Source organism: Thamnophis sirtalis, unplaced genomic scaffold (assembly GCF_051295495.1).
Source record: "Thamnophis sirtalis isolate CommonGarterSnake01/CBP01778 unplaced genomic scaffold, rThaSir2_p1.2 scaffold_6, whole genome shotgun sequence".
NCBI lineage: Eukaryota > Metazoa > Chordata > Lepidosauria > Squamata > Natricidae > Thamnophis > Thamnophis sirtalis.
In genome coordinates, this window is record NW_028261386.1 from 654395 (window position 1) to 672812 (window position 18418).

The window sequence follows — 18418 nt, forward strand, 5'->3', positions numbered from 1 at the left end:
TGAAAGCCTCCAGTGATGAAGCTCCCACAACTTCCGAAGGCAACTTCTGTTCCACTGGTTGATTGCTCTCACTTTCAGGCGACCCTATTCCATTTCAGACAAATGGCTGTCCAACATCTTCTTAAAAACCTCCAGTGTTGGGGCATTCACAACTTCTGGTGGCAAGCCGTTCCACTGGTTAATTGTTCTCAATGTCAGGAAATTTCTCTTTAATTTCCGGGTTGCTCCTCTCCCTGATTAGTTTCCATCTGTTGTTTCTTGCTCTGCCTTTCCTGGGGGCACTAGAAGGGCAACACAAGAATTTTATTTCTCTCTGTGTAGTCCTCGGCATACAACCTCAGTTGGGCTCAAATTTTCCATTGTTGACATTGGTTAAGTGAGCTTTGGAGACGTTTTACAACCTTTCTCGCCACAGTCGTTAAGTGAGTCACCACAATTGATAAGTTTAGTCATATGGTTGGTAAAAAAAAATCTCTTTACTGTTCGTGCCGGCTTCAAAAATATATTGATTCTGAATAGAGAGTCCCCGTCTTACAACGGAGCCCAAAACTTCTGTTGTTAAGCGAAACGGTTGTGAAGTGAATTTTGCACCATTTTTACAACCTTTCTTGCCACGGTTGTTGAGTGAATCACGGCAATTGTTAAGTTAGGAATCCAGTTGTTAAGTGTCACTGGCTTCCCCATCGACTTTGCCCATCGGAACACCGCAAAAGGGGATCGCGGGAACCTCGGGACGCTGCAACCGCCATAAACATGAATCAGTTGTCGTAAGTGTGAAGAAAGGTATTTTTTCCTTCAAAGTGCCATTGTAACGTCGAACAGTCGGGAAGCAAATGGTCGTAAGTAGAGGATAACCCACAATGCTAAAACTCAGCCGTTTCAAATGTCGCCTTTTTAATTTCATGCAAAAAACGTAATGACTCATTCACACCAAACTGCTCATTTTGGCAGGTGAGAAATTATTATTGTTTTTTTGCACAGGTGAATGAATGAGTTTGCACAGGCGCCATTCTCAGCGGATCCAATCAGCTGGGTGGAAATTTTACTCTAACCAAGGTTTTACCAGAAGGGAATTTTCTCACCCTATTTATTTTGGGATATTTGGTGCGGTGGCTGTGAGTTCGATCCTAGGCAGAGGCAGATATTTCTCTCTCTGGGCCCGATGAGAATATATCAGCTGAAACAAAACTCCGCTCTGGCAACAGGAAGGCATCCGGCCAGTAAAACACTCAGTTCCATTCAGTTGCCCAGACTCCACCCCGCAAGGGATTATGGGGTCGTTAAAAGATGATGACGATTTAGTGATGAAGTTACAATGGCACTGATAAAACTGACTTATGACCATTTTTCACACTTACAACCATTACAGCATTCTCATGGTCAGAAATGTTTCACTTAGCAACATAAATTTATGGGCTGAATTGTGGACGTAATTTAAGGACTACCTGTACAGGAAGCCCTAGGCTTACAACAGTTCATTTAGTGACTGTTTGAAGTGTTACAATGGCACTGAAAAAAAGGAAAGCACAATGAGAATATATCTACTGAACAAAACTCCGCCCTGGGGACAGGAAGGGCATCTGGCCACTAAATACTCAGCTCTATTCAGTTGCCCAGACTCTACCCCACAAGGAATTATGGGGCCATTAAAAGACGATGGTGATTTATATTTAATTTCCAATTCTCAGTTCCTTCTATCAGTTTCTGTGTGGGATTTAGAACATTTAAACCAATCAGAACAGAGCAGGAAGGGACCTTGGAGGTCTTCTAGTCCAGCCCCTTGCTCAAACAGGAGATCCTAAACAATTTCAGGCAAGGTTGCAATACCAATGGCTACGACCCACTGCTAACGCAGGAAGTCCTCGACTTACGACCCAGAAATGGATCCTGAAACTTCTACTGCTAAGCGGGACAGTTGTTAAGTGAGATTTGCCCTCTTTTACAACCTTCCTTGCCACAGTTGTTAAGTCGAATCCCCGCCGTTGTTAAGTTAGTAACACGGTTGTTAAGTGAGCCCAGGCTCCCCACTGCTTGTCAGAAAGTCGCAAAAAAAAATCATGATGACATGACTCCAGGACACGTCGTAAATAGGAGTCAGTGGCCAAAGCGTCTGAATTTTGATCACGGGATGGGAAAGCTACAATGGTTGTAAATGTGAAAAACAGTCATGTCACTTTTTTCAGTGCCTTTGAAACTTTAAACAGTCACTAAATAAAAGGTGATCATTTGGAGACTGCCTGCACCAAGCATTTTATAGCAATAGCAGTTGGACTTATATACCGCTTCATAGGGCTTTCAGCCCTCTCTAAGCAGTTTACAGAGTCAGCCTATCGCCCCCACAGTCTGGGTCCTCATTTCACCCACCTCAGAAGGATGGAAGGCTGAGTCAACCTTGAGCCGGTGAGATTAGAACTGCCGAACTGCAGATAACAGTCAGCTGAAGTGGCCTGCAGTACTGCACCCTAACCACTGCGCCACCTCGGCTCTTTTCAGGAAAACATCAAAGGAAAAAGATTTAATACTCCTGGTAGACACTGTATTTTTGGGATTATAAGACACATCAAGATTTTGAAAAGGCAAATTAAAAGAAAGTTTTTGCACTCTGCAGGCCTCCCAAAAACGCCCCCATTTTTTGTCAAAAAAAAGGGCATGCATAGCCTTTAGGAGGCAGCATTGTATGCGCCTTCGGCGTTGAGTCATGCTGGCCACATGACCATGGAGACGTCTTCAGACAGTGCTGGCTCTTCAGCTTTGAAACAGTGATGAGCACTGCCCCCTAGAGTCGGGAATGACTAGCACACATATGCGAGGGGAACCTTTATCTTTAGGAGGCTTATAGAGTGCTCCTAGGGGCTGGAGGCGTGTGGCAAAATTGAGCAAAAAAGGCCCATTTTTCGCTCGTTTTACCCCTCCCCAGCCCCCAGGAGCACTCTGGAAGCCTCCTGAAGGCTATGCATGACCATTTTGGTGAAGGGGGCGAGGTTTTGGGAGGCCAAAAATGCTGTATTCAGTGTATAAGACACACCCAGATTTTCACCCTTTTTTTTGAGGGGGGAAAAGTGCGTCTTATACTCTGAAAAATACGGAAATATCCAAACTGCCCAAGGAGCTGCTGATCCAGTTCTACAGAGGCATCATTGAGTCTGTCATCTGCACCTCTATAACCCAACAAGACAGAGACTTCAGAGTATAATCAGAAGTGCAGAAAAAACAATTACGGCCAACCTGCCTTCCTATTGTGGACCTGGACACTGCAGGAGTCAAAAAGAGGGCTGTGAAAATATCTACAGACCCCTCGCATCCTGGACACAAATTGTTTCAACTCCTACCCTCAAAACGATGCTATAGTCTAGTTCAGTGTTTCTCAACCTTGGCAACTTGAAGATGTCCGGACTTCAACTCCCAGAATTCCCCAGCCAGCATTCGCGAATGCTGGCTGGGGAATTCTGGGAGTTGAAGTCCGGACATCTTCAAGTTGCCAAGGTTGAGAAACACTGGTCTAGTTGTTCTGCACACCAGAACAGCTAGACACAAGAACAGTTTTTCCCCAAACGCCATCACTCTGCTAAACAAATAATTCCCTCACTACTGTCAAATTATTCATTAAGGCTGCATTGCTATTACTGTTAAGTCTCCTCATCGCTCCTATCCCCCCATCTCCTCCCACTTATGACTGCAGGACTGTAACTTTGTGGCTTGTATCCTTACGATTTATATAGTATGATTTGATTGCTTATTTGTACCCTCTGACTATCATTAAGTGCTGTACCTTAGGATTCTTGATGAATGTATCTTGTCTTTTTATGTACTCTGAGAGCATCTGCACCAGACAAATTCCTTGTGTGTCCAATCATACTTGACCAATAAAGAATTCTATTCTATTCTACTCTACTCAATATTCCTATCCTATTATTCTATTCTATTCTGTTCTATTCTATTCATTGTTATTCTCTTCTTTCTTTTCTTTTCTTCTCTATTCCATTCCATATTCTATTCTACTCTACTTTACTCTATATTCCTATTCTATTATGTTCTGTTCTATTGCTATTCTCTTCTCTTTCTCTTCTCTATTCCATTCCATATTCAACTCTACTCTACTCAATATTCCTATTTATTATCCTATTCTATTCTGTTCTATTATATTCATTGTTATTCTCTTCTTTCTCTTTTTTCTTCTCTATTCCATTCCATATTCTATTCTATTCTATTATGTTCTATTCTATTGCTATTCTCTTCTCTTTCTCTTCTCTATTCCATTCCATATTCAACTCTACTCAATTTTCCTATTCTATTATTCTATTCTGTTCTATTATATTCATTGTTATTCTCTTTTCTCTTCTGCTCTATTCCATTCCATATTCTATTCTACTCTACTTTACTCAATATTCCTAATCTATTATTCTATTCTGTTCTATTCTATTCATTGCTATTCTCTTCTTTCTCTCGTCTTCTCTATTCCATTCCATTTCATATTCTACTCTACTATACTTTACTCAATATTCCTATTCTATTATTCTGTTCTATTCTATTCTATTGCTATTCTCTTCTTACTCTTCTCTATTCCATTCCATATTCAACTCTACTATACTCAATATTCCTATTCTATTCTATTCTATTCTATTCTATTCTATTCTATTCTATTATTCTATAATATTTTGGATTTCCACAAGTACTCTACTCAATATTCCTATTCTATTATTCTATTCTGTTCTATTCTATTCATTGCTATTCTCTTCTTTCTCTCGTCTTCTCTATTCCATTCCATTTCATATTCTACTCTACTATACTTTACTCAATATTCCTATTCTATTATTCTGTTCTATTCTATTCTATTGCTATTCTCTTCTCTTACTCTTCTCTATTCCATTCCATTCCATATTCAACTCTACTATACTCAATATTCCTATTCTATTCTATTCTATGCTATTCTATTATTCTATAATATTTTGGATTTCCACAAGTACTCTACTCAATATTCCTATTCTATTATTCTATTCTGTTCTATTCTATTCATTGCTATTCTCTTCTTTCTCTCGTCTTCTCTATTCCATTCCATTCCATATTCTATTCTACTATACTTTACTCAATATTCCTATATTATTCTATTCCTATTCTATTCTATGCTATTCTATTATTCTATAATATTTTGGATTTCCACAAGTACTCTACTCAGTATTCCTATTCTATTATTCTATTCTATTGCTATTCTCTTCTCTTACTCTTCTCTATTCCATTCCATTCCATATTCAACTCTACTATACTCAATATTCCTATTCTATTCTATGCTATTCTATTCTATTATTCTATAATATTTTGGATTTCCACAAGTTCTTCATTCTTATCGAAGTGTTCGCTTTTCTTACAGAGGTGGAGACGGAGAAGTTGGCCCGCACCGTCTTTACCAAGCTTCACAATATTTGCAGCGCCTGGGTGAAGGACTTCCCGCTCCAGACGAAGCCATGTCGGTACTATGAGACATCCATTCACGCCATTAAGAACATGCGACGCAAGATGGAAGACAAACATGTCTGCATTCCAGACTTCAACACCCTTTTCAACCTGGAGGTAAAAAGGGAGGCCTGCCATCAGATAGCAGAGACGCGTTAGATCAGGGGTGTCAAACCCGATTTCATTGAGGGCCACATCAGGATGGTGTTTGTCCTCTGGGGGCTGAGTTGGTGTAGGCTAGCTCAATGTCACTTGTATGACATCGTGGGTGTCTGTGGTAATGAGAGAGAGCCAAGGTGGTGCAGTGGTTAAATGCTGCACTGCAGGCTACTTCAGCTGACTGCAGTTCTGCAGTTCGGCTGTTCAAATCTCACCGGCTTAGGGTTGACTCAGCCTTCCATTCTTCCGAGGTGGGTAAAATGAGGACCCGGATTGTTGTTGGGGGCAATATGCTGACTCTGTAAACCGCTTAGAGGGGGATGAAAGCCCTATGAAGCGGTATATAAGTTTAACTGCTATTGCTATTGGTGTGGCCCGAACAGCGGCCAGTGGAGCTGGCAGCAGATTTGGACAGTGAGGAGGTTGGGGAGGAACATGGGCCAGTCCCGGAGTCTGGGGAAGGCTCTGAGGAGGGCTCTGTGTCGGAGGCAGAGAGGGGGCCAGGGCCGTCCGACAGTTATCAGCTGCCTTCGGAGTCAGACATCAGTGGGGCAGAAGAACAGCTGGAGCCTGTTCCCAGTGTGCACATGCTAAAGAACCGGGGGTGGCTTGGGAGTAAGGCCACAGATGGGACGGTGAGTGGCCGCTCCCAGAGGAAATAAAAGAGGAACGAAAGGGGAGTGGAGTTTGCAGGAGGCAATTAGTTCATTCCTGCATTCTTGCCAAGTATTGCGGCGTCTGAAAGATATCAGCCTGGCTACTCTCCAAGCCTGATAAAGGGCGGTAATTGTGAACTATCTTGAAAGACAGTGGGAGAGGAATTCACTGTCAATTCAATAAAAGGGGTTTATCGGCAGGAGAACTCGGCTTTGTGCTGTTGGGAAAGCCTAGGTCGCAACAGGTTGCCCGAGCGCTCTGCCAGTGAAAACGAGCTCCAGAACTCCGGTTTTGGCTGTGACAGCCTCCTGCAACCCTCTGCCAACGAAAACAGAGTCCGGGAGAGCTGCCTGCGGCCCTCCCAAGCTCCTTTTTCACTGGCAGAAGCACCATGGGCCGGTCCCGTGGGCCAGAACTAAGTAGCTGAATGACTAACCGGTGCATAATTTTGAGTCGGTTCCAGCCCGAGTTAATTTTTGTTTTCATTTATGTTCTGACCTAGGCTTCCCCAAACCATGATGCAGACTCCTTGTCCCGACAAAAATCCCTTTTTATTAATTTATTGTGAATTCCGCTCATTCACATCCAGCAAAGTCTTTCAAAGGAGGATTTACAGTCACAGACCTTATCTGGCTTGGAGAGCTGCCAGGCCGATATCTGCAAAACTTGGCAAGGAGCCTCAGAGAGTCACGAATGAATTAAGCAAATTAGTGTTCTCCTGCAAACTCCACTCCCCTTTCGCTCTTCTTTTATTTCCTCTGGGAGGGGCCATTCACCATCCAACTGTGGCCTTACTCCCAAATCGACCCCTGTTCTTTAGCTGTTCCCTTCATCTGGCAACTCTGCGCATGCGCACACTGGGAACAGGCTCCATCTGTTCCTCTACCTCACTGATCTCCGACTCTGAAGGCAGCTGATAACTGTCATATGGCCCTGGTGCCCTCTCTGCCTCCGACACAGAGCCCTCATCCGAGCCTTTCCCAGACTCCAGGACTGGCCCAGGTTCCTCCCCAACCCCCTCACTGTCCGAATCTGCTGCCAGCTCCACTAGCCACTGACGAGCCACAACAATTTAAAGCCCCCCCCCCCAACCTGGTGTCTGAAGCTGCTCGGTTTGTTCTCTGTTTTGATTTGCTCCTCTTTCGATTGGCAGGATCAAGGGGAGCAGGCCTATTTTGCCGTCTTCGACGGCCACGGAGGAGTGGACGCTGCCATCTACGCCTCCATTCATCTGCATGTGAATTTGGTGCACCAAGAAGCGTTCCAGCACGACCCCGCCGAAGCCCTCTGCAAAGCCTTCCAGGTGACGGACGAACGTTTTGTGCAGAAGGCGGCCAGAGAGGTGAGCAGAATTCTCCGGTGGAGCGAGAGGGCAGGACTTCTGAGACAGATCCGGTTTCTGACCGGACTGAATCTAGAACAGGGGTCTCAAATGTGAGACGACACATCGTCACATGACGTATCGTAACTTTCCCTCTCTTTCACTAAATCGGAGGTGGACATGGCTAGCACGTGACGTATCCGGTCCATGCCCCCCCCAATGAGTTTGACACACCTGATCTAGAACCCCCATTGCGTTCCTCCCACCAGGTCACATGGCTGGCAAGCCACTCCCACAAAGGAGGCCACACCCACAGAGTAGGTTCCAAAAATTTTTGAAACCCACCACTGGTATACATTCTCAGTTGTTATTCACATTGTGTATTAACACTTTTAAACATATTTCTATATAACAAACTTAAAATATATAAATCAGGACTGCTTTGCTCACCATCCCATACACCTATTTTATTTTACTACAACCCTGCTTTTCTTTCCTTTTCTCCCTCCCTCCTTCTCTACTTTCTCCTTTCCTCTTCTCCTTTCCCTTTTCTTCTTCCCTTTCCTCTCCCCTGTTCCTCTCCTCTTCTTCCCCTCTCTCCTACTCTTCCTACCCCTCCCTATCTTCCTCTCCTTTCCTACCTAGAGCCCTTCTCATAGAAGATAGTACAGGTAGTCCTTGACTTACGACCACAATTGAGCCCAGAATGTATGTTGCTAAGTGTGACATTTCTTAAGTGAGCTTTGCCCCGTTTTTACGACTTTTCTTGCCACATTTCTTAAGGGAATCACTGGGATTGTTCACTTAGTAAGACTTTCTATTCAATGAATCTGGCTTCCCCGTTGACTTTGTGTGTCAGAAGGTCGCAAAAGGGGATCCTGGGACACTGCCACCGTCATAAGTACGAACGAGTTGACAAACAACCACATTTTGATCACATGACCATGGGGATCTTGCAATGGTTAGAAGTGCAAACAATGGTCCTGTTTTTCAGTGCTGTTGTACCTTTGAACAGTCACCAAATTAAATGTTGTAAGGCAAGGACTTCCTGTCCTGTAGTCCTCGACTTATCACCCATGATGGAGGCTGGAATTTCCATCATACGTTCATAACTGGAAACACTCATGTGACCGACCCGTTTTATGCAGAGGTGGGCTGCACTTACCTTAACAACTGATTTGCTGGTTGTGAGAGTCCGCGTGCACACTGTCCACTCACGTGTGCAGCCTTCCGTGCATGTGTTTTGCCCGCTTGCACACGGCATCAAAAAGAAGGCTAAATAGGAAGGCATGGCAGGTGGGTTTCCAAAAGATGCCCTAATTGATTCATGAGTCTCGAGCTAAGTTTCAAAAGAAAATTGATTCATGAGTCATGAGTCTGGAGCCAAGTTTCAAAAGAAAACCAGTCATTTATTAGGAGCACCATTAGGGAAGATCTTGTTGCAGTCAGATCTGAGCCTCATTTGAATTACAGCTGAACTTTACCCCTGTTCCTTCCCTCCCCTCAGTCTGTGTCATAAATCACATTCCCCGATGAGGTGCACCCCTCCGAAGCCTGCTCCGAAGTAATCAGAACTGACTCTAGCCAAAAGTATGCGTGGAATGCGCTCCCCCCTTTCCTCACCATGTCAACTTTTACGACTTGACAGGCGGGAGCGGTTCATCCGAACTGGCAGCAGCCTACCACTGGTTTTATGACATTTTTGTGGTGGTTGTTAAGTGAACCCATTACCCCACTGCCTGTTGTTGTTTCGAAGAAAATTTTATTTATTTGCCAATATTTAATTTATTTTCTTGCCTACCTGGGATTTCGAGCAAGGGCATATAAAGCCATAATATAATTCTGCTTTGGCTAAGCGGATCTCACCCTGGCCTTGACGTGGCTCTAGAAATCATTGACTGAAATATTTCCTGTTCTGAGAGAATCCCTAAAGCTTTATTTTTTGCCTGGAGCAGAAACTATTTTGGATGGCTTTGATCACCGCAAAGCCGATAGACTTTTCTGGTTATCTGTCTGTTCCTTTAATAGAAAAGTTGAATAAAAATAACGGTTCATATTAACACTTACTGATTTGGTACATAGCCACTGATGCTCTCCATTTTTTTCCAAAGTCATGTGTTAGGACAGCTTTCAAAATGATTTTGCCCCGGGCGTTGAGCGTTTCCAAATCAGAAATGCACGTCAGTTACTTCAAACAGCTTGGTAAAAAAAATCTCTTTATTGCTCATGCCGGCTTCAAAAATATATGGATCTACACAGGTAGTCCTCGTCTTACGATGATGGAACTCCAAACTTCTGTTGCTAAGAGATGTTGTGGCTTGCCAGCGGCCAGTGGAGCTGGTGGCAGACTCAGACAGTGAGGAGGGTTGGGGAGGAACATGGGCCAGTCCTGGAGTCTGGGGAAGTCTCTGAGGAGGGCTCTGTGTCGGAGGCAGAGAGGGGGCCAGGGCCGTCCGACAGTTATCAGCTGCCTTCGGAGTCAGACATCCGTGAGGCAGAAGAACAGCTGGAGCCTGTTCCCAGTGTGTGCATGTGCAGAGCTGCCAGATGAAGGGAAGAGCTAAAGAACAGGGGTCGACTTGGAAGTAAGGCCACAGATGGACGATGAATGGCCCCTCCCAGAGGAAATAAAAGAGGAGCGAAAGGGGAGTGGAGTTTGCAGGAGACCATTAGTTTGCAGGAGACCATTGGTTCGTGACGCTCTGAGTTGCTTGGTGGACAAAGTATTGTCTGGGTCAATATATTTTACACACAGTAATAATAGTGATATTGTTTAGATATATATATATATAATCCTAATCTTCTAACATTTGTGTATACATAGTGATTATAATGCATTCTATTCTATAATCAGTATACAGGTGAAACTCGAAAAATTAGAATATCGTGCAAAAGTTCATTTATTTCAGTAACGCAACTTAAAAGGTGAAACTAATATATGAGATAAGACTCATTACATGCAAAGCAAGATAGTTCAAGCCGTGATTTGTCATAATTGTGATGATTATGGCGTACAGCTCATGAAAACCCCAAATCCACCATCTCAGAAAATTAGAATATTACATGCAATCAATAAAACAAGGATTGTGCATAGAACAATATCGGACATCTGAAAAGTATAAGCATGCATATGTACTCAGTATTTGGTTTGGGCTCCTTAGTCCAAAGTCCTCTTTTCTGATGAGAGCAACTTTTGCCAAAAGCACCAAAAACTGGTTCAATGACCGTGGGATTACTGTGCTTGATTGGCCTCTCCATTCTTCCTCCATACTCTGGGTCCTTGGTTTCCAAATGCGATGCAAAAGTTGCTCTCATCAGAAAAGAGGACTTTGGACCACTGAGCAACAGGACTTTGGACCACTGTGCTTCATTAAGCATTTTGGATAAAAATATGGTGGATTATGCAAAATGTTCTTAAAAAAAGGATAAAGTTTACCCCACAGTTATTTTTGTTAGGTATAACTACTGATTGTACTGTTATAGAGACTAACTTGGTTTTGTATTTAATAACGGCAGCAAGACTGTTGGTGGTGTAATACTGGAAGAAGGAAGATTTGCCTACTATTCAAGAATGTACATTAAAAGTCACAAACCTAGCAGAGATGGCTAAATATCAGCATATCTCAAGGATCACTCAAATGAGAGATATAAACTGGAGTGGAGAAGATGGATTGACTATATTCAAAATAAATATGGGACTAAGAAATTCCAGATAGTTTATGACTGAAGAAACAAGGAATGATATAATCTGTTTAGAGTTAGCCTAGCAAAGAGGAGTTAAAGCTCAAATGAAAGATGATACTAACTTTCTTTAAGTTTATTTTAGAACATCTTTGTTAAAGATTTATACCCTGTATTTGTTCTGGGAAGTCGGGGGGGGGGGGGGGGAGAGGTAAACATTTGCAAAAGTTTTTTTTTTCCTAAAAATTTTCAATTAAAAAAAAAAAAAAGACCAGGGTCAACGCAGCCGTCTACCAGGAGATTTTGGAGCACTTCATGCTTCCTTCCGCAAACAAGATTAATGGGGATGCTGACTTCATTTTCCAGCTGCCCAGACTGCCAAAAGCACCAAAACCTGGTTCAATTACCGTTGGATTACTGTGCTTGATTGGCCAGCAAACTCGCCTGACCTGAACCCCATAGAGAATCTATGGAGCATTGCCAAGAGAAAGATGAGAGACATGAGACCGAACAATGCAGAAGAGCTGAAGGCTGCTATTGAAGCATCTTGGTCTTCCATAACACCTCAGCAGTGCCACAGGCTGATAGCTTCCATGCCACGCCGCATTGAGGCAGTAATTGCTGCAAAAGGGGCCCACACCACGTACTGAGTACATATGCATGCTTATACTTTTCAGAGGTCCGATATTATTCTATGTACAATCCTTGTTTTATTGATTGCATGTAATATTCTAATTTTCTGAGATGGTGGATTTGGGGTTTTCCTGAGCTGTACGCCATAATCATCACAATTATGACAAATCACGGCTTGAACTATCTTGCTTTGCATGTAATGAGTCTTATCTCATATATTAGTTTCACCTTTTAAGTTGCATTACTGAAATAAATATCTGCACGATATTCTAATTTTTCGAGTTTTACCTGTACATAATTGTTCTGACCCAGCCTTAGCAGAAACAAGAAACCGACTCCCTGTCACGAAAACCCCCTCTTGATTTATCTCTTGTGAATTAATGGCATTTGCACACCGAAAAGTCCAGGCAATAGTCCTTCAAGGAGTTAACTGTAGTAACAGACCTTATCAGTTCCTTGCGATAATTACAAGGCCGCGGGCTCCCAGCCGTAATTAGGTTTCGGCAAGCAGTCTCTGTGGCACGAAATACGTTGAGCAAAATCTTCAGAAATACGAACTGTTGTCTCCTACGACAACCACTCCCCTTTCCTTCTATTTATTTCCCAGCCGGGGAAGAGCCATTCAGCGTCCACATGTGCTTTGCTTCCCGAGTCAACTCCTTGTCCCCCGTTGTTCTCCTCTCCTAACAGCTCTGTGTGTATGTGCATCTGGAAGAGGCCCCAACTACTCTCACTCAGCCTCCAAAGGGCAGCTGCCTCTCTGATGGTTGAGAAATGTTGGACGTCCCTGGCTCTAACTCTGCGTCTGACAGAGCATCCATCAGGGCCTTCCCCCAATCCCAGAACTGGCCCAAGTTCCTCCCCAACCTTCCTCATCGTCCGAGTCTGCCGTCAGCTCTGCTGGTAGCTGGCAGGCCACAACAACAATTTCCCCAATTTCTGACTTCTTTTTTCTAATTCTTAGTAAAATAGCCGGCTATTTGAAAGTATTTTATATCTATCTATCATGTCTTGCCCTTTTTAGAGTTTCAATTCTTGTTGGCGTTTTGGTAAATCTTTCATGCTCTTCCCTTGGAATCTTGTAGCTCCTTACGTCAGATGTATTTGATTTTAGTATTTCATCTAAGGTTTCTTTTTCTCAAGTGTGCCCAAAGGATGGTTTGTGTTTTCTCTTTATAGAGTTTGCGATGCGGCACCACAGGTGTTGTGACGTTCATCCGAGGGAACATGTTGTACGTGGCCTGGCTGGGGGACTCTCAAGTCATGCTCGTGAAAAGGGGCCAGGCGGTAGAACTGATGAAGCCTCATAAACCAGACCGGGAGGTGAGTCGGCTCTAGGACTACAAAACCACTCGTAGAAAATGGGGTTATTGGCTGACGGCAGCACAGTGCATGAGGAGTCTTTGAATTTGCTAAGTGGTGTTGTGATGACTTGGGGCAAGGCACGCAGGCAACATAGTTAGCTGATAGTTCAAATCGCCCCTTTATTGCTCTAACTTTCCCCCAAATGCTCCCATGTTATGGCAAGTCCTAGAGACAGAGGTGGGGATTCAGCCGGTTCGGACCGGTTCGCGGTAACCGGTCGTTCCGGTGAGCAGTTGGCCCCGCCCCTGCTCTTTCCTGTCCTATATTTCCCTGTGTCTTAGCTCAGCTGGTTCACATGGCACAGCAGATTGCTGTGCGTCAGCTGTTTTACTCACCAGTGCTGACATAGAAGGTAAGTTTTTAAGCTTAAAATGGGTGGTTTTTGAATGCTGTGTGCGCATGCATGCGCGTGCTCACCAAATTGGTTATTCAACTGGTCGCATCCCACTACTGCCTAGAGCAATGTTTCTCAACCGTGGCAACTTGAAGGTGTCTGGACTTCAACTACCAGAATTCCCCAGCCAGCAAATGCTGGCTGGGAAATTCTGGGAGTTGAAGTCCGGACATCTTCAAGTTGCCAAGGTTGAGAAACACTGGCCTAGAGCAAAGTGATGAGAGAGAGAGGAGAGGGGAGAAATAGAGAGAGTGCAGCAGCCTCTGGAGAGAGAGATGGAGAAGGAAAGAGAGAGTATGGCATGCTGGCCTAGGAGTGAAGATGCTCACCTCCCACTTGGAAGGTTGAGAGTTCAATCCTAGGTAGAGGCAGATGTTTCTCTCCTAGGGTGCAAAGAAAAAATATCTGCTGTGAACTCTGCGTGGCATCAGGAAGGGCATCCAGCCAGTAAATGCACAGATCCATCTAGTCATCCTGATTCTGCCCTGAATTAAGGGATTACGGGATTGTAAAAAGGGAGGGGTATTTTTTATGGCTAGATAGCTATAGATAGAATAATTTGTTTTTATGTTTTGGGGTGAAAATTGAGGCAATATGTGTACTGTAAGCATTAAGTAGTTAGGTACATTCCATTGTAGCAGCAGGAAGTTCAACCAACAGGTGAATTGTCTTCCATTTTAGGATGAGAAGAAACGCATCGAGGCCCTTGGAGGCTGCGTGGTCTGGTTTGGAGCATGGCGAGTCAACGGGAGTCTTTCTGTCTCCAGAGCCATTGGTAGGTAGGAAAAAAAATGCTCCCTGTTGTCTCCTTTGCAACATACAATTGTGCATGTCGATTGCTGGCAGTCAGGAAGTGCTGCAGCCAGAGAGGGCAGATTGAATGAAAATGTCTACTCAATACTTCTGGAGCAGAGACAAGTAAAGCATCGGAAAGCTCCAGAGAAGAGATGAAAAGCAAAACACAGAGACGATTTTGATGCTGTCAGTTCTAACAGCATCTGTAACAGAGTTGGAAGGGACCTTGGAGGTCTTCTAATCCAATCCCCTGCTCAGGCAGGAGACCCTATATCATTTTGAACAAGTTGTTCAACATCTTCTTAAAAACCTCAAGTGTTGGGAGCACCCAAAACCTCTGGAGCCTCACCATTAAGAAAGTTCTAGGGCTCTGGTGGCAAACGTGCCAGAGGTGGCACACAGAGCCCTCTCTGTGAGCACGCGTGATGTCGCCCCAGCCTTGGGGAGGGGAGCAAGTTGAAGGCTCTTTGGACCCTGCACTGATGCTCCCTGTCAGGTGATCCCAACTGTCAATTCCCAAAGTTGTCATAGTGAGAGAAGGAGGGGGGAGCGCATTCCACGCAAACTGTCGGCTGAAGTCGGATCTCAGATTACTGCAGCAGCCCTGGGAGGGGTGCACCTCATTGGGGAATGTGATTTATGACACAGACTGAGGGGAGGGAAGGAACAGGGTTAAAGCTGTAATTCAAAAAAAGCTTAGACCTGACTACGAAAAAATCTTGCCTATGATGTTCCTAATAAATGACGAGTTTTGTATTGAAACTTGGCTCGATACTCATGAATCAATTAGGGCATTTTTAGGACACCTTACAGACAGTACTGACTGGTCCCTCCCCTCCCTTCCCAGTCACCCCAAAGGAGTCTTTGAGGGCTGAACGCCCAGAGGCATGGATTTCCTCCTACATTCCCACCCCACGCTGAAGCGAATCAAACGGGTCAGGGTCTCCCTCCTCATTAAGCAGCCCCGCCGAGCCCGCTTGCAAATTTCTTGAATTTGACAGCCCCGGTTTAACGGGTATGTGTCAGAAGCCTAACTCTGTTTGGGTTTTTTTTTTTTTTGTCTTCCTGTTCCAGGTGATGCAGAGCACAAGCCATACATCTGTGGAGACGCAGATTCTGGATCCACAGTGCTGGATGGATCGGAGGACTACCTCATTCTGGCCTGCGACGGCTTCTACGACACAGTGAACCCCGACGAAGCAGTGAAAGTGGTGGCCGACCACCTGAAGGAGAACAACGGGGACAGCACCATGGTAGCCCACAAGTTGGTGGCTTCCGCTCGAGATGCCGGCTCTAGCGATAACATTACGGTCATTGTGGTCTTTCTCAGGGACATGAACGCCATCATCAGTGCCGGCGAGGAATCCGAATGGACTGAGAACTCTTTCCAAGGCGGGCAAGAGGACAGCGGCGACGACAAAGAGAACCAGGGAGATTGTAAGAGACAGTGGCCTCAGCACCAGGTCTCGGCGCCTGCCGATCTGGGCTACGACGGCAGAGTGGATTCCTTCACGGACAGAACTACCTTGAGCGCAGGTTCCGCCATCAATGTCTTTGAAGATCCCAGCTGCTTAGACCTGAGGAAAACAGAAGCAGGCAAACTCCACAGTGTCAAACGCCTTTCTCCGGATCAAGTCTTCAGTGCTGGCGTGCCAAAGCGGGCGATTTTGAGTCAAGGTGTTTTGGGAGACGGCAAGAGAAGGGACGACGTTCCACCCCAGGGGCAGAACGCACTCCTGGGCTCTCCAAGCCCAGGGGAGTGCAGCGTGGTGTTGGTGGAGGCCCCGATCCCCACTGGGCCCGAAGGTCTGTGGTTCAAGTCGTGGGGAAGAAAAGCTTCCATCTTCTCTCACTTCCATTTCTGCGACGCTAAGCGGTGGCAACGGTTAGCGAGACTGAAGCCGAAACTCAATGGGCTTTTCTTTGAGCAACGGTCTCTTTTCTGCCCAGAAAGTTTAACCCTCTGCTCACCCAACCACCTAAATGGCCGTAGGAACAAGTTCCTAAGAAGCCATCTTGGGCAAGTTTCCCTTGGTTGCCATCAAGGTCACGGTGAGAGTATTTTCTTGATGTTAAGGCCAAGTCCCTGTATACCACCAGACCCATGGCTGCTGTGGAGTTGTAAAAAATAACACGTGCTCTCCTTTGTATTTTACTTTTTTCCCCCTCCTCCTCCTCCTCCTCTTCAATAGACTAAACATTTCACAGAATTAGAAGTAATTCGGAGGGAGTGTTTCAGAATTCGGATATCGCGGAAGGCTCTGCCCGTGTAAATACATCCTGGGAGTCCAAGCGTTTTGTCTCCAAAAATTGGGAAAAACAAACACAAATAAACAAACAAGGATTGGCATACCAGTCTCCCTAGCAACTTCGTGGACATATCCAATCTCTCTCTCTCTCTCTCTCTCATGTACAAACAACACACAACTCACATGGATCCGTATGTACTCTTTTGTGTCGTAGCTTCATTTCTTCGTGGGAATTGGATATTCTTAAGGACTCGCTGGACAAGACAGGAAAGTGCCATTAAAAAAAAAGAATTTGCAAAAAAAAAAAAAAAAAGGAGAGAAACCCGTTACGAGAGAAGTCTACGGAGCAATATTTTCAGAAAGACTTTCTAGAACCGATGTTGGGTTTTTTGGTTTTTTTTTTGTAAGTGGAGGAGAGGAGGAAATAGAAGACGTATAAGGAATCCTTTTGGGGGAATTGGGCTTCTTTAATCCGATAGAGCAAAAATTACGTTATCAGGTCGTTTTGCAGGTCTGTTGTTAAAAAAAAGCCATATGGGAGGTTCAATCTAGCACCTGGGCCCTCCCAACCCTTCAGATGCAGTTTGAGAGACGTATTCAATCTTTTAATTTCCCCCCCCTCTCATTGAGAAGATGGGGCAAGGGCAGGGGTCAGCAACCTGCGACTCTGGAGCCGCATGTGGCTCATTTATCCTGCTGCGGCTCCCTGTTGCCGGTCAGCTTCACAATCGATAGGGCTTTTGGTTAGGACAGGTAGAGGAAAAAAGGATGCAGTGCTAGGAGGAGACTCTATGGTGGGGGAACCGGACTTCCGGTCAGCTCCAGAATTGAACGGGGGGCTTCCGGTTAGGAACTTTGTGGCTCTTTGAGTGTTTAAGGTTGCTGACTCCTGGGCAAGGGGAAGCAATGCCATGCCAAGCTTTTGTAGGTTTTTTTTTTTTTTTTTAAAGATAATTTCCTGCCGCTAAAATCGAAACTATACTGAAATTACGATTAACTTGTTCTGGGGAGGGAAGTGTTCCTTAATGACAGTTCAGCCTTTTAAATGGGGGGGGGGGAGAAGTAATAATGCTTAAATGGCTTAAGGTTTATCATCATTTTGCGGCTGATTCAAGCCACCTTGCTCGCTTTCCCAATCCTTTTTTTATCTCAGGTGTCCAACTGATGTAAAAAATCAGTTCAGATACAGTTCACACTGTCCTATCGAAAAACTCATTTAAACCACCAATTTGTCATCCGTTCTGCTTTCCCAGGTAAGAAGTTGTAATCCTTTTTTAAAAAAAATAGAAATAATCGGGTGTCGGAAACATTTTTGCTCCAATTGCTTGCATGCTCAACTGAAGAGGCTGTAAGAATAGGAAATGAAGGTACCAGAGATGTCTCCAGAGCATTTGGGAACGTTATCAGAAGAAATAAAGTATGAATGTGGCCATCTAGTCAAGCAACGGTAGAAAAAAAAATGATGTAAAAGTTTGGAGATTTATATTGCCAGTTAAGAGTTTCAGGGTGAGAGTCTGAGGATTCACTTCCAATTTTTTGTTTTATTTTAATCCTGATGACTAAAATTTCCTTGAGACAAAACACTGATTTTCACCTAAGCTAGGTAGCTGGGATGTAACAGAATCACATAAAGCATGTTTTAGGTACTTGAAATATTCATCACGCCACCTTAAAAAAACTCACCACAATATTCTGAGCAGTAAAACTAACCAGCCT

The 18418-nt window shown here is 44.5% G+C and overlaps 1 protein-coding gene across 1 annotated transcript in view; it reads left to right on the forward strand.

Moving 5' to 3' along the window:
* PPM1E (protein phosphatase, Mg2+/Mn2+ dependent 1E) overlaps positions 1-17640 on the forward strand; it is a 119036-nt gene extending 101396 nt beyond the window's left edge. Inside the window, exons 3-7 of the mRNA XM_087717081.1 lie at positions 5366-5565; positions 7418-7606; positions 13079-13222; positions 14340-14433; positions 15528-17640. Coding sequence (XP_087573207.1) covers positions 5500-5565; positions 7418-7606; positions 13079-13222; positions 14340-14433; positions 15528-16585 — 1551 coding nt within the window. The 5' untranslated portion in view covers positions 5366-5499 and the 3' untranslated portion in view covers positions 16586-17640. The remainder of the gene's footprint in view (positions 1-5365; positions 5566-7417; positions 7607-13078; positions 13223-14339; positions 14434-15527) is intronic.
* The last annotated feature ends 778 nt before the right edge of the window (positions 17641-18418 follow it).